The sequence below is a fragment of the Pagrus major genome, chromosome 20, assembly GCF_040436345.1.
Source record: "Pagrus major chromosome 20, Pma_NU_1.0".
Classification (NCBI taxonomy): Eukaryota; Metazoa; Chordata; class Actinopteri; order Spariformes; family Sparidae; genus Pagrus; species Pagrus major.
This window is the reverse complement of record NC_133234.1, coordinates 24,582,858-24,599,852: the sequence shown is the minus strand read 5'-3', so window position 1 is coordinate 24,599,852 and position 16,995 is coordinate 24,582,858. Positions and strand designations below refer to the sequence as shown.

Below are 16,995 nucleotides of genomic sequence, written 5' to 3'. Positions count from 1 at the left end.
ATTCTGTATGTAAGTAAAATGAATCATAGCTGTTGGGAAAATGTCCAAATTACCAAAAACAAAGTGCTGCCGTGGCTTTTACTGTAACATCTAGTTTAAATCCCTCCAGCTCAGCGTCGTGGAACATTTCATCTCCCGTCATCTCCTCAAACTGAAGTCTCAACATTCATGGGAACCAGCTCTTCCTGCAGCTTCTGGATCCGAGCCAAAACTCTGAGTTTTTCTCAAGAGGCCGTTTGGCTGCTCCATCGCTGGGCTGTGAAGGTTTGTCAATTACTGTAAGTGCGGATAAAACAAGAAGAAGAAGAAGAAGAAGAAGAAGAAACTTAGCGGGAATCCGTTAAGTAATCGGCCCTCGTAACTGTTGGGAGGTAGAGAGAGGAAGCTGGAGACGGACTGATAAGTGACGTCGTATTCTATGTGGTTTTTCTATACCAACTGCCAACCTCATGCTCTGCAGCTCTGCGGTCGTGTGTGACAGTCTGCTGATCCTCGCATGAGAAATCTTTACCTCCCTAAACTTTTAGTCTATAGATTATATTGGTCTGACCACAGAGTCGTGACAAGCTCTGGATAAGCCCAACAGCTAACCAGAGGTCAGAGGTCGACCACAAAACTGTGACACACAGTACAATGTATAGAAAGCAAAGGTCTTGTGAGTCGTTCTGGTTGATTAAGCGGATCCATAACATTGATCTGCGAGTCCACGTCTTCTCATTCTCCACAGAAAGAGGAGTGGGAGGATAACAGAGCGACGCAAAGGTCAGGATACAGGATTGCAATCTTTCCTGCTGAATCATAGTGGAGTGAGGATGACACTGTCGCCCGACTTCAAGAGAAAAAATACTTTTTCAGTTCTTTATCTGGAACCAGGGAGATGAGCTCAATGTGTATGAGAACTAAAACAGGCTCAGTTCAACACACAGTTGAATAAACAGGAAACGTGTCAAAATTTCCACATTTTCATTGATGGTGACCTCATGCTTATACTCAAGGTTTGCCATTTATAAACTGGATGACAGAGCATTACATGTGACTCATGAGCATATGATTTTAGGACGTGCTGGATGACACAGGCCTTCCAGATTATTTCCACATGAGGTAATTTTTAATCCACATGTAAAAAAAAATCCAATCAGGTATGAATGTGTGTAATTTTCATTCATATGTGGGAAAAAAAAGCCAGTTATTTGAGTAACATGTCCAGTTCACATGTGACATTATTTTATTTTTACATGTTAAATTTCCAGTCACATCCGAAAACAGCCAACCACATGTGAAAATACTTAAAAATACTTTATAGTTTCCGGGTTAAAAACCTTCACTTTTCCACTGGCTGCATTAATATCGTGTATTTTTGAGCTTTTCATTTGAACCCTGACCCACAAACAAGTCTGCCTGTACTCACCTCACTGTGTATTTAGTGTATTTGAAGGATCATGGCTCGGTTTACCCGTTTGTTGTCATCACTCTCTGTGTGTGGTCTGATTAAACAGTGGTGAAAAGACAAGGGGGTTTTGAGTGGCTTAAAAACGCATGAACACAAACAAACAGGCTGTATTCACCTCTCATCTCTGTTTCAGCACGTCTCCCTCCCCCGTTAGCTTTTATCCCTTAGTTGTGTCTCTAATAGCTCCGTCTCCATCTCTTCTCAGATTGTCTGTACAGATCATACTTGTAAAAGCGTATCATAGACAATTTGTTATGACTATAATTGTAGCATCTTAAGAACTCTGATGTAGAAAAGGGAGAGGTGTCAACCTTGAACTGTACCTGTAGTGTATCATGCCTTGACCTGCCGGGATTTCAGTTTTCTGGCCAGGGCCTCTCTCAGTCTTATGGTTGCTTACACAACAATGTTTTTTTTTGCAGAAAACAGGAAACTTTTGTCGCGTTTTGTCTGTACGTTGACACAACGACAGCGTTTTGGCAGCCTGGAAACGCAAACTTTCGAAATTGTGTTCCAGTGTAGTGTTGTGAAAACGGCACCCTTATCCTTATTGTGTAAACTGGCAATACACAATACAGCACCACCTACTGGCCTGGCATGGATACTACAGCGTTTTCAAACGTGTGCAGGAGGATCGTTGCACAACGTTGTCGTAAGAAAGCGGATGAAGCAGGATTAGCAAAACTGTTGTCATGTAAACAGGGCCTTAGTTACATGAACTCCTCCAACCATCAGTCCACTTGTTGACATCTTACTTAATCTTATTGACTGACATCTACATGTGCAGTTAGCTGGCTTTCTGTTCATTTACTCTTAAAAAAGTGAAAAAAAGGTCATAAATAAAATACATAAAACTCTCCTGTATGTGCATGCAAGCACTGTATTTGTGAGTTTGTTTGAATCTGCCAAGCCAGGATTGTAAACTATTAGGTAGACCGGGGCCAGAGGAGAGGGGCAGTCCGAGTCCGACCCGGCTGCAGTAGGAGGGGAGCTATTAAACAACTGTAACACAGCGGGCCGACAGACAGCTGGACTTCACATGCTGATGACAGGACGCGAGGACCGGCCTACGTTTGACCGACAAACAGCGAAGGCCTTCCCTCAGACCTGTAAGGAGCATCAGCTGGATCCACGGTCTCAAAGTCTAGCCGAAAAACTATCTGCTGAGTGTGAGTATGAGCTGTTTATTCATCACAGTTAATGGATTGTGCTTTGAGCCAAGATAAGGGGGAATAATGCAATCAAGTGAAAGAAAAGCAATCTGCCGTATTGTTTTAGAATCAACAAGAAAAGGAATCTAATTGGGTCGAAGCCCAAGGTCCCATCTCTGAGAATGCCTTTTTGCTACAACATTATCTTGAATGCCAGTTCATTTCACAGATCTTATATGAATTCACTTCTGACAGCCACATCTGTTTTTACACTCCTCTCTGTGTTGCTATGTGGATGGAGTTACTGTAACCCGACCGCTCTCCATATTTGTGTCCTCTGGCCGAGGTCCTATCTACGGTTCTTGGTATGCACTCTCGCCGTCTGCCGCGCTAACGTGAAGATAAGTCGTGCCACTTTAACGACGGACGTGAAACGTTAGACGCCGTTCCAGATGTAACATAATTCAGCATCTCGGGTCTGAATGTTTGTTATGTGGCTCTCTCTCTCCCCGGAGAGTTTGGCTTCAGCCCCGGCTTCGCAAACACAGTAAACTTAACACTCCCATGTCCACTCAGCCCACTGATTGTCAGGGTTTTACAAACATTGACATATAAGGGATGGGAACGGGGAGCGCCTGCACAGCTACGCCACCAGTTTTAACAAGACTTCTCCTCTATAAGTCACTGTAAACCTTCGCTGTTGACCATTTCACAGCTCACATGATCACCAGAACACCAGAGTGACCCTCAGATTGAACACACAACAGATATCAGCTGCGACAAACAGACCAATCATATCTAACAAAGAGCTACTTCTATGCAGCTCAGGCGAGGAATGTCACAGACTTTGATTACAGCGCTGTGACTCAGAGCAGCACTTCAAGGCTGTGAGCTGGTCCCGTCACTGTCCCCTGCTTTCTAGGGTGTGTGTGGACATGAGCGCAGGCAGAAAGGCCTCCGTTTTCACGCCAGCGTGAGGAACACATGCAGAGGCATCCAGGAAGTGTGAGCTAAGTGGTGAAGAATAGAGAGTGGATGTTGACAGGGGTTATCTGAGGTCGGGCGGCTCCTCGGCTCCTCTGCCAGCCTGCTAATGCAAAGAAGAAAGTGCCCGTTTGATGATGTGCCGTCCACAGAGGAAGCACAGGAGGGTGGGGCATTTTTGGATGTTCTGACAGGGATGAAGAGGACTTACAAACATAATATAAAGTGTTATCAGAAACACATGAAGATCATACTGTATTTGGCCGTAACGCCCTGAGTAAGACTCCGACGCTAAAGAAGTCAATAATCCAACAATCTGCTTCTGGTGAATTTTGACCGACTTTGGTTAATCTTACATCTCGTAACTCTCGAGTAGAAGCTGTTCCGGAGGGAGGCAGAGATAAGGAAGTCACTTCATCACTCCACAATATTTACAGTTTCGAACACTCCCCACACTCCTGGAATTCCATTCATTGCAACACCCATATTTATTAGACATCCGTGGTGCGTACATCTGCATACACATTAACAAACAGGGGCTGCAGTTCAGTTCAGGGTGGAACGCCATCTCACTCCCACTGGAAGTGACTCATGTCAAACAGAGGAGAGCCTCAGATGCTACCTCTCTCACACTGCGCCGGGCCTACCCATCCACACTTTCACACATACTGTGAGTCACTGGGCTCAGGACATGAATAGCAGAGTGGGAAAAGACCCACACAAAGCTGCATTACAGCGATGTTTATGTTTCTACTTTCCATGGTAACGAGAAGCTGAGATGACGAGGAAGTTTATCATTCTGGAAGAAGTCCAACATACCATGAAGTCAGTGTGCTGTACTGTAGACACAAGAGCAATCAAATCCATGAAAGTCCTGACGAAGATATTTGATTTTTTTACAATCTATAACATCGTCAAGCCGCAAATATCAGCTACTAAGTATATTTTAGTTGTATTTGCAAATTAGTATTTTACTTAAAAAAGTGTATGTGTGTACAATTTACAATATACTTACAACAAAGTACAATTTTTAGAAGTACGCTAAAATACCACTTGAAGTATTGTAAGTAGTTTATGTGTTCTTTGTATATTAAAGTTGAACTTAATGACATCTGTTTTGAAGTACATTTTAAATATACTTTGAATTAAGCACAAGTAAAAGTATACTTGTAATACATTTTCAATAGCTAAAATATTCTAATACAATCAAGTGTGTTATTTTATCACAAGGGATGTGTTCTTAATTACTGATGTCTGTTCAATCTATCTAAAAAGATCACTAAAACATGTCTGTGGGATATACTCAGATCGTGTACTTTAGTAAAAGTAGCAACACCACACTGTAGAAATACTCTGTTAGAAGTACGGATTCATATTTTTACTTCAGTAAAAGTTTAAAAGGACAAAAGTATTATCATCAAAATATACTTAAAGTACCAAAAGTAGAAGAACTCATTATGTAAAATGGCATATTTCAGAATAATGTACATTATATTATTGTTGTATATTTATTGGTGCATTAATGTTTTGATCACTGTAAAACTGAAGCTGGTAAAGAACTATCTGCTGGGTAGTTTGTGAATTTCCTCCTCCAGGTTCAATAAAGTTTTATTTTAACCTGAAATATTACATCGTGAGATTTTTGTTGATTATATTATTGAAGTGAATCTTTAAAGTAACTTGTAACTAAAGTTGTCAAATGTAGTGGAGTAAAAAGTACAATGTTGTCCTCTGAGCTGTAGTTGAGTAAAAGTATAAAGTGGCAGGAAATGGAGATACTCAAATGAAGTAAAAGTACCTCAAAATGATACTTGAGTATATGTACTGCTTCTGCTCACTGTATATCTGCAAACTCTACATTAACCGATGAGTCACCATGAACAAATGTAACTCCAGAGTATATTATAATTTGTAAACACAGTAATATCATCTGTCAAGTGTCTCTGAGAGAAGAAAAAACAAAACCCTCGAAAGCAGCTCGCTGCTCTTAGTTACCACGACAGCCAAACAATGATCAGCTCACTACACATACTATGGTGAGTTAGTAACTAAGGCAACCCATGCGCGATTACGCACGGAGCATCTATATTGGGAACCCTGGCTGCGGACCAGGAGGGTCACTCCATGACGCAGCGACGCACGCAGGGCGTTGTTCTTCCATAATGAGACACTTTATAACAGCACGTCAGCCCTGGCATCAATCTAGTCTGAGAGCGACTTGTAGGACTGAGGGACTAACCGCTGCTTTTGGACTCTTTTGGGAAAACTTGCTTTTGCGTCTTGCGAGCCTGAACCTCCTGGTTTTTTTCTTTTTGTGGGAATACAAGCTGCCCGCTCTCAGTAAGTTGGACTTTGGTCTCTTTCTAAACTTCCTCATGTTCGGCTGCGCTCAGTCCGTCCTGGCGGATTAAAAAAGAAGGAAACGCACGCTTTTCTCTGGGATACCCGCTGCTCCACTGCGCGCACAGACTGAGGACTGAGGTGTCATCGCAAAAGAAAAGCCTGTTCTTAAGTATTTTAGTCGCTTAGAAGTGAGTTTAGTCACTTAAATGGACGTTTCTACGTTCATTTAAGTGGTTATTATATAGTTTTTGAAATAATCGCTAGAAATAAACGCTCTTCACTCGAATTTCTTCGATTTCTTAGGATGAAACCGGCCATTTAAAGCCAGTTTTAAAAGACAGATGATCACACAATAACAATAACGCAATTTGAAAAGAGAAAGCTTCCAGACGTGTTTAATTGAGGCTAGTTGGAGTAAATAATAACAAAAGATGTTGAGATCATCTCAGAAGTTCAATCCTGTCGCCAAACCAGCTGTTTAATGTAAATAAAAGGCGCCTGGAGCCAGTTTTCCCACGCGTAAAACACGAACAATGACTTTATCTTAAATGTGATGTTATTACTGTGGACAGAGGCAGGTCCAGATGAAGTTTCTCTGAAGCCTCTGATCGTGCTGCAGCGACACACCCATGTCCCACCAAGCTGACATCCACACACACACACACACACACACACACACACACACACACACACACACACACACACACACCCATTCTGACAGACACTCTCTCCTCTTCTCATTACTGTCCAGATCGTCTGTAAAGATGCTGCTCCTACTACTGGGAATCATCCTCCTGCACGTCGCTGCTCTGGTTCTCCTGTTTGTGTCCACAGTAGTCAGCGTGAGTAAAAACTGTCATGTTGTTTCTTACATATGCATGGAAACTGAGTAAAAACCTAACTTTTGAAGCTCAGAGTCTTCTTGTACCTGCAGGAGGAAATGTTGTATTTCTTGTCTCCATGATTTAACAGTTGTGTCTCAGGAATGTGACTTCTCTTCACTTTACTGACCCAAGCTGCATGTTGTTGACTCCAGGTATGGACGTCAAGTGAAACTAGCACCTCAGACCTCTGGATAAACTGCACTTCTGCCAATGGAGGATACCACTGTGACCCAGCATCAACTGGAGGTCAGACACCTGCCTAACATTTCACTATTCCAGCCTAAAAGACCACTTTAACCACTTGTTTACTATGTATCTACAGTACAGCGGCTGATAAGGGACATTTTTAACATTGCTGTGCAGCTGTGACACATTCTCAGGATGTTTTCCCCACTGATACATCCCTCCACAGGTTTGCTTTGGACAAGATTATCTCAAAAAAAGCTTGATAGCATTGAAAGCATCCACACTGATATTAAAGGGGGGGCTTGAACTTTGGAGAAATGACTTGCAGGAATTCCAACATTTATCACGCTGATGATGATGGTGTGGGTGTGTCGCGGCTCCTTCGGGACTCTGGTGCCATCTAGGGCAGAGAATGTGGCAGTGCTGTTTTGAAGTGCGAGCTGATAGGCTGCCGCCGTATAAATAGTCGTGGTGTGATGTCCATATTCAGGGCTCATGTTGGGGAGCCCGTAGTGACAGTGGGGTCGTGGAGGATCGGGGTGGGGCTGCAGGGAGTATTTAAAGTTTTTGGTGTATGTGTGCGACAGAGTGTTTGAAAGCAGTTAGAGACCTTGGACTACCTCATAGCTGATGGAGGGTCACGCCCCAGTGTCAGATCAGAGCGTCCAGTGTTAGTTTGCAGGGATCACTGGGACAATTTAAGGCAGCAGCTGCAGCAGTTGGAGATTTATTTAGACAGTCAGCCACCTCCACATGTTTGAATTCGATCCCTCAGGAGTAGATGGATATTTTTGAAAGGTTTAGCAACAAGTTCATGTGAGAGCGCTGTATGTTTTGATGTTTTGCTGGCTGCAGCCGGGTGATGTCATTTGTCTAGAATGAGCGGTGCTCAGCCAGTGTGTGTTTTGTCAGGGCAGCAAGCAGCACAGCAGCAGCAGCAGCGCCTGCATGCCCTGCCAGGTAGTCTGATGGCGCAGCTGGTTTGTTTGACTTGCTTTCATAAGTGCACTGACGCACGGTGTTTATTTAAGAAGGCGCGTGTGCCCGGCTCTGTGCTCTGGCTTCAGGAGATGGAAGATAGTGGTCTGCTCTCACGTGGAGGGGCCAAACGCCAACGCGTTCAAAAAGGGCCCTTTTGGAAGCTTTGCCGAGCAATCAAGTTCTTTCTGCAGTGAATCATAATCGTGTTCGTCGTGGGTTATTATTAGAGCATTTTCTTTGAAACTTCTGAGTCTCCCCCTCTTGTGGTTGCCTCGGTTCCAAAAAATACTTCATTTTGATGACGCAGGAGTGAGACACACTCACGTCACAGTTATCACATGCTGAGGTTGAGGTTAGACATCACAGGAAAATGACCTCACAGAATCTACTCCCTTTAAAATGAGCCTTTTGAGGAAGAATGTCCTCTGAGCCAACACGGGCCCACAGTACATAAACACAGAGAAGTAAATACTACAGTGTGTTTTTAGTTGTTGTCGTGCACCACCCTTCAGTACAGTGGAGGGTGTGAAGGGCCTGAGAATAGAAGGCAGCAAACAGCAACTTCCTGTTTGGACTTACAGTGAAATCCTTGTTCATTTGCATTGTAACACCACAATCATTAACCACAGCGTTCATGCAGACTCTTGAATATGACTGACACTTGCTTATTAGTGATATTATCGGGCCTGAGCTGCGCTTCAAGCTCGGAAATGCCCCACATCAGTGTTTCCTACGAGCGGTCGGTGAAGGAAGGAGGGACGGCAAGATGTGTGTTTATCAGAAAGCAGTGATGGATTGTCGGTATTTATAGGTGAGCGCTATTCATGAGACAGGGATGGGACATTTCACCTGCTTCTCACAGTGTTATCACATGTGTCTGGGAACAGCGTCATTATAGTGGAATCTAATTGTTGCTCTGGCTGGATGGAGATTTGCAGCGTGTCAGGTTTCCTCCCATATCTCATCCCCCTGAGCCGATGATCATCAGGATGTACTGTAGGGGCTGTTATTGTAGGTAACCTGATGCCAGACTGCTAACCCTGCGCAATCATTCAAGATTTAAATCCATAACAGAGATATCGCTGTGTCTTTCCTGGACAGCTGCACTCGTTCTTTGTAAATCTTCCTTCTCAGAATAAGGAGTCTATGAAGTGGTTATTGTAGCCTAAAGCGTTAAAATGTGGTGAGTCGAAGTCATAAGATTACACAAAGTAAGTTGTCTCATTACTTAATAATCCCTTTTTGTTGTTTGAGCTCTGATAAATTATGCATCGCCCCCTTTTGTCCGTGTTGTAAGTGCCCCCTCCGCCCCCCATTACACCACAACATGCCTTTGATTTACATAATGCAAGAGAATCAATAAACCACAGATGCCGAGAATGCCGAAGGAAACGCGTCAGAGATCTGAATGTTTGTGGCATCGCACACAAATGGAGCCATAATAAAACTTTTTATAGACGTCTGGAATATTTGATGAGCCTCTGAGAGGACAAAGTCAAATGGGTGGACTTGTGCAATAAGCTAATGCTAGTGCTGTAATAAATTGTGTTTTCACTGCCATCGTGATATGAAAATGCACAAGAGACACACTGCAGAAGACTGTCTGAAACGCAATGAATACAAAAAAAGTTTTTTATTTACATGCATCATTTATTAACACTCAGCATGTGAACATTTGACCTTCGCGTTGGAGTCGTGGATAATGGGTGTTGCAATATACCAGTTTTGACGTTGCTTGCCATAAAACTGAAAACAAAGAAGAGGCTGCAGTAACTAGCTAGCTAGCTACTACCACAGTGTGTGGCTGCTGTGGATCTAACAAGGAAAACCTGGATACAGCATCTGAGGTGGAGCCTCGTTCATTCATATAAAAGCTGCTCAGTGGTGCATGAGGCCAAAAAAGCTCAACTTCATGGGTGTAGAATTACCCAGATCCTCCTCGTTGTGGAGCCTCGCTAACTTCCAGTTTAGCCCCTCGCTAACTTGAATTGTGATGAAATAATTTAATGGTGCAGCTCTTCTAGACCTTCCAAATGTTATCGGACTGAATGGATCAAATTGTGATAGTAAATAAAGGGTTAGGGTTATAATACTATATAATGTTTTTTCACATCGCAGATTTTCTGCATATAGTGGAGGCCTACTGCCAATTCACAAACAGACCAAGGTGGTCAAAAAACTTGTGACATGGCAAAAAAGCACAGTTGGATATATGGCTTGGCAATATATTGATATTATATCATTATCACGATATGAGACTTTATCTACTTAGATTTTGGGCATCATTATAAAGAGATATGGCGGCTTTGTCTTTTCCTGGTTTTAAAGGCTAGATTACAGTAAAGTGATGTAATTTTCTGAACATACTACACTGTTCTACTTGTTCAAAGACTTTTGAGGAGATTTCAAAATATCGAGATATATATATTGTCTATCGCGGTATAGCCTAAAAATAATGAAGACCATATAGCCCAGGCCTGGTTGGATAGATACAGAGAGAGAGAGAGGGAGAGAGAGGGAGTTCTTATGAAACCTGAGAGGCCACAGCGAGGCAGCACAGATAACTCCCAGACAAGAAATAAACCCTGCTTGGAAATCCTGGGATTCCTGGCATGGTGGCACAAATGAAGCGAGCCAAACATGCACACCCTCGGATAGGCAGCACAGATAGACGGTCTTCCCTGTCAATACAGGTGTCTAATGGGTTAATGGATTTTAGCAGCCCGGCCTTGGAGGACTCGCAGTAACGATCGATGCGGTACATTTGGTCATGCTAGGTCCTGCTGTGTGTGTGTGTGTGTGGAGGGGGCGCACAGAGCTTTTAGGAATAAGATACCCAGGTTTCATTGTTATGGATCCATTACGCATTCCCAGAAGTAAACATAGCCAGGAGCTAGCTCATTACGTTCTCTTTGAGAGGATGCTCAGGATCTGCACACCAGTCAAAACACACTCCGGCATTTTGTTTTTCTCCACTTACCCTTCTTCCCTTCACACACTCATTAACGTCAACGTTGTACACAAATGATGCTTTGGATAATGATGTCTGCAGGTCAGTTATTGAACACTCTCCCTCCTTCCTCCCTCTGCAGAGTGGATTCAGGCGGTCCAGGCTCTCATGATCCTCTCCATCATCTTCAGCTGCCTGTCCCTCCTCCTTTTCTTCATCCAGCTCTTCACTTTGCAGAAGGGTGGACGCTTCTTCCTCACCGGAACCTTCCAGATCCTTGCCAGTGAGTTCAGTCCGCCGTCGTACACAACATAACAGAGATCAGATGGACATTATACTGGTATAGATTCAGCTGGTGTCATCGGAAAATGACAATAAACAACATATACAACATTATAAACAACAATTGCAATTTTAAAGTTAACATTTGATTAGTAAATGGTTTATAAAGCATTTCATTGTTCGATAACAATGAAATTAATTTCAATTAACCATGAATTTACCATTTATTAATGATGGTTATTATAAAGTGATCCTATTGGATGTGTCTATAGTCTTTCTGTGATTAAACGCTTGATCATACAGTCTATTACAGAACCATATGGTGCGCCCCGTGAGCCAAATGCATCCCTTTAACAACTTCAGTCCAGCCATTTGATCATTTTGTTAGTCGGCTTATTAGCCCATTCGCCCGTTATTTCTGTTGCTTGTCACAAAAATACTTCATTTAAAGCTTTTAACCGAGGGAGAGTCAAACCCACAACCTACTTCTAAAATTAAAAAAGGTGCATCGTTTTTTAGTATGTTTCTTTTCTAATTATGAAAACTAATAAACAAAGTGGAGCAAAAAATAAAAAGTGCCATGTTTAACAAATTTTCTTGCATGACAAACAATCGCTGCATAGTCAATCATATGACTAATCTTCTCAGCTACTCCTCTGATTTGCTCAATTAGGACAGTTACAGTTGAGCAGTCTGAAAATACACCACTTGCACAAAGCCAGGTACCGAAACAAACCAGCAGCAGATGCTCACACTGCGTCAGCTGTGGGAGAGAATTAAATTAAGAGAGTCTGAGCCAGTTACTAATGGTTTAATGCTCCACTTGTCTATTGTACTTCATGCCCTTTTAGTCAGAGAGCGGCTCCACTGCCAGTCCATTGTGCCTCGCTCTTGGCAGCCCTTTCCAACATCCCAGGTTTGCTCTCTATACTGTGCCAGCGCATTTGCCTGGCACCCAGGTGCCCACTCAGCCAAACACACTGACACTGGGCGAGCTGCCAGCTGCACAAGTTGAAATGTCAGGAAGGCTGGCAGTGCGGGGGTCTGACAAACAGATCATGCCATGTCAGACCATGGAGGTGGGCAGAGCAGAGAAAGGATTGCAAAGGCTGGAGCTGGAGTTCGATAAGCAGGAAACACTGTGATGTAATGTGGAGGGATGCCTTCTGGGAAACACTGACCTGCCTGCCTCCGCTGGGCAGACAGGGTTCAGCCCAGGACACAAGACAGAGAGCACAATACTGCAGAGAAATATGATCCGCTAATTGAACGAGCATCTCTCTCTTCCTCCCTGCAGGTTTGTTCGTGATGAGCGGAGCCATCATCTATACGGTGATGAGTCCGGACTGGGTGCCGGAGGTGAGCGCCTTCGGCTACTCCTACATCCTGGCGTGGGTCGCCTTCCCTTTGGCGCTGATCAGCGGACTCATCTACGTCATCTTGAGGAAGCGAGAATGAGCCGTCACTCCATCCCAGTGTTCCCAGTAACCCCCCTGCCCCACTGCAAGTGTCATTAGTCCCCCTCTGAAGTATCGGCTCTGACGCCTGAGTAACAATGGAGCCACCAGGCCAATTACATCACAGAGATCAGGGGGGGGTAATACCAAAAAATCTACATGCAAACCAACACAAAAACAACCAATACTGTCTCAGTTAAAAGATGTATATAGTATCTATGGTTTAAAACCTATTTATAACACTTTTTACATATATGTACATAGTTTTTGTGTTGCTCTGTCAACGGATACTCGTATGAGCTTTGTTTCAGCTGATTAAGTGCCTCGTGTTTGTTTGTAATGATGAAATAATTAGATGCTATTTTGTCGTGTTTTCTTCGTTGCCTTTTTTTGTTGTTTTGTTTTTGGTAAATTGCCAAATAATGAGTAAAAAAGAAAAAAAGTTTCTTGGAGTATATTAACCAAAGTGCATGTATAGAAATAGAAGGATTAGAGGATTGTTTTTTTTTTTGTTTTTTTTTGTGATGGGCTTGCTTTACAAAAAGAGTGGTAACATCCGTGGACCTAGCATTAGCCATGAAGTCATAGATCTGGTCCTTTTTTTCTATTTGTGAATTTGCAAGTTTCAAGTTGTTTTTATTTTTTTTTTCGGTATTTTTACTATTTCTTATTTTCAACAAAAGATGGTGCTATGTATTTATCATTCCTATTAATGACAGCAAAAATCATTTTACGACAGTTACTTTTTGTTATTGTTTCGAGTCAAACGGCTTGCCATGAATTAAAGTGAGAATCAGACAGAGGTACACCTGTACGTACAGTGGCCTGACTGCTTCTTTAGGGAACACAGCCGGTTTCACATTGCAGTGTCCGATTTTTTTTTTCTTCTTCTTCTTCATCAGCTACTGTAAAAAATAATAATAATTGAGTTTGGGGTGGGTTTATCGATGAAGTCATTTGGAATGTCAGTATTATGTGAAGACAGTGAAATCACTTTATGTAAGCTTTTATTTGAGCTTCATTTCCCCTCGTTCTGATGTTTGTGTTCACCTCTGTTTAAGTCTCGAGAAGCCAAATTGAATACCAAAAGAAACATTATAGCCTGATTAAAAAAAGTACACAAGACGAAGCCATACAAGAAAAACACCACACGATAGGATAAAACATTTAGTATTAACTCTACATGTGAGTAAAAAAAGGACGGAGAGGTTTGCAGTGATGATACAAATGTCTGTTTCACATACTTGAAGTTTGACACGCTGCGGTCTCTGCCCACTGACGTCGACATGTTTTGTTTTTTTCTCTTCTACTGTATAAAACACTGTTTATATGTTGTGCATAACAGACGTGGATGACAATCTTAGCCACAAAAAACACTCACTTACTCAATAAAAAACTACTCTCACATTATCTAATACTGTGTATTCCACTGTTGCAAGGGACTGGATTCACGCTAACACTTGATGCATGAGGAGCTAATATTATATAATGCAGAATTTCGAGTCATTTTCTAAGGCTGCCTGTAAAACTCACGTGGAAAAAAAACTTGCCGGTGAAAATGGGGATAAACGTTAAAAAACGAAAGAAGCATTTGTGGTGATGAATCCGTTATGACTGATGGTAGCTGCGTGTTCGTGGATCAAAGGTGTCAGCAGATGATATTCAGCGTGTAAATTCCTAGCCGAGCGAGTCTACCTTTGCAGTACGCGATCAAAATCGAGCTGCCTTGTGCATGCGGTTGCAAATGCTGTATGCGACTTGTGTTACACGCACTGGGCGGCGCAGGCATTCAAAACATGCAGCTAGCGTTTCAGTGTCAACAGTGTCTCTCCCTAGCATCAGAAATAAGAGGACTTCTTGGACGCGTCTCAAACACTGTAAGCAAAGGGTCTGTCCTGCACTCGACATCTCCTGTGAGCGATGTCGTGGCAGGATTCAAGTATTTAAATTCAGAGCTTACACTAGCTAGTCTGCTGTGGTTCTTTAAGCATGACGCTCATGATTTGGGTTCAGTTAGAAGAGATCTCCTCTAATGACAACTGCCCTCCTTCTTTTTGTGTAAAACGACAAAAATGTCTGCCATGTTTACACCTTAAACTTCCAAATGCTCTTGATGTTACCAGCTTTGAGTTTAATCATTAAAGGATGTTTCTGACCACCACGATGGAGCCTTTATTTTTGTGTGTGTGTGTGTGTCTTTCAATCCATTTCTGGAGAGGCGCCAGTTACAGTGATGGAAGACTCGACTGTCACAGGTGCTTACAGATTAAGGCTAATGGTTTGTGATGATATCTGTTGCTTTTTAAAGACAACAGTCGGGCCTGAGCAGCCCTCCTGATGATAGGCGTCTAAATCTCCAGCAGTGAAAGAGTACTCTGAGGAGGAGGATTCTTGCCGCGGGCCTGAGAGGTCACAGCCTCCCACCGCCTCCCACTGCCTCCCCCCTCTTGACATACTAGCAGTGGGTGAAATGGGGACACTGCTTTATGATCTGCCTGCTTGGAAATATCTCTGTGTGCTGGTTTTTTATCGCCTGATGTCACAATTTTCTTTTTTTGGGGGGGTTATTTTAATATAATCAAACATAAAATCTATTCTTTGAGGTCAGTCAGGCAGTTAGTCATGGCCAATGAAATACTGCCATCTGCTGGTTGCACATAGTAACAGCAACAAATCCACACATCACACTAGGTTAGCACACACTGCCTCCATGTGGTGCAACATGAGCACTACAGTTGAGTCTACTTTGATACTCTGGAGGCAGTGGGAGGACTCGAGTCTCTCGGGTTCAGCAGATAATTTTTTCCTTATTAAAACGTCTTAAACCTCATTAATTCTATATGTGATCATTAAGCCTCGTCTAGAGCTCAGCTTGTTTATGTGGGTGGATGCGCTCTTCCATTAGCATGCACACATGTGATAGAGTGGAGGTGATTTCTCTCACTTGTCTGCTCTCTATTACCCTTCAGTCAAATCTAATGAATGCTCCTCCTCCTCCTCCTTCGCAGCCATTATGAAGGATTTTATGGCACAACACATCATTAGAGGAAAAAGGCAGAAGACAAAAGGCCTCCTCGCGTTTGATTAATTATTTGATAAATTCAGACAAAACATGGTGTTGCAAAATAAAGTATGCATGAAAGGGGTATGTGGTGGGTCAAACATCTTGGTGTTTTGAACCTGATCTGTCATTTTCACCTAAGTGAACACAGATTTTTGCAAAAGCTCTGCTTCACTTACAGAAAATTAAAAACACCCAGATCTGGAAGATGTGATGTAGCTTACAGCTAGAGCTTACAGTCTCCACCTGCTGGCCAATGAGGTCCAGTGGAGCCCCAAGGGGTCAGTACAGATCAGGTTAGGTGACGATGAATGAATAAAGATCAGTGACAAATCAAAGGAAAAACCAGCAGTGTCGGGTTGGGCCAGATTAGTTTGAAATGTAGTTAGTTACTGAATATAAACTATATGCCAAATGTTGTTATTAGGTATTTAACCCATCGGATTACAGAAAAAAACAATCTAATCTGAATACTTTTGGATCACTTTTTAATTATTTCAAAAGCATCACTCACATTTTGCACCTTATACTAAAAATGGACGCTGCCACAAAGTTCCACAAATATTCTGTCTTCCACCGTTTTTCATTTGATGCTCTGATGGTGGTGGGGGAGAGCACTGTCACCTGAGATGAGATCTAAGATGACTCACATGCATTTCATTCTCATCAGTGATCACACTCTTCAGTAACCCCCTCATGGAGGTATGCTCACGCAGCATGTTCAGAGTTGGGGTTATGTTATGGTTGTGCAGTGGTCGGCACTGTTGCCTCATAGGAAGAAGGTTCTGGGTTCAGATCTCAGTTGGGGCAGAGCCTCTCTGTGTGGAGTTTGCATGGTTTCCTCCCACCATCAAAACATGTACATTAGGTTTATTCTCTAGTCAGTAGCCTTGACCAAGGCACTGGCTAAGATCTGGAGTCCCCGGGCACTGTGGCTGCCCACTGCTCCCTTGGGACGGGTTAAGTACCAGTGTCACATTGTTATATATTGTATGATATGTGATAAAAATAAAGATTCTTTTTATGAAATGACTAAATAAATATGATTATAATCTCTTACGGTTACTGAGAAATAATAAGTCATTAAATTTCAGGTACTTAGTTACTAACAAAAAGTTGGTGATTGGATTGGATGACATCCAAATATATTGTTTTTGGTAAAAAGCTTATATGTAGGACACGACATTCATTCTGTTACTTTTCATCTGTTCACATTGCAGAAATGCTTTCTTTTGGCAACATATGAACAATACAACAATTAAATAA

General features: G+C 42.5%; 1 protein-coding gene across 2 annotated transcripts; it reads left to right on the top strand.

Moving 5' to 3' along the window:
• Positions 1-2,596: 2,596 nt before the first annotated feature.
• Positions 2,597-14,829, top strand: pmp22b (peripheral myelin protein 22b). 2 transcript variants are annotated; one of them, XM_073489875.1, is made up of 5 exons: positions 2,597-2,619; positions 6,680-6,770; positions 6,965-7,058; positions 11,072-11,212; positions 12,509-12,994. In XM_073489875.1, the coding sequence occupies exons 2-5, from the start codon at positions 6,693-6,695 to the stop codon at positions 12,667-12,669; spliced, it is 474 nt and encodes a 157-aa protein (XP_073345976.1). In that variant the 5' UTR covers positions 2,597-2,619; positions 6,680-6,692; the 3' UTR covers positions 12,670-12,994. The 2 variants fall into 2 exon arrangements, with proteins under 2 accessions (XP_073345976.1, XP_073345975.1); XM_073489874.1 differs by lacking the exon at positions 2,597-2,619 and adding an exon at positions 5,700-5,925 and having other exon boundaries at positions 12,509-14,829.
• Positions 14,830-16,995: the final 2,166 nt, after the last annotated feature.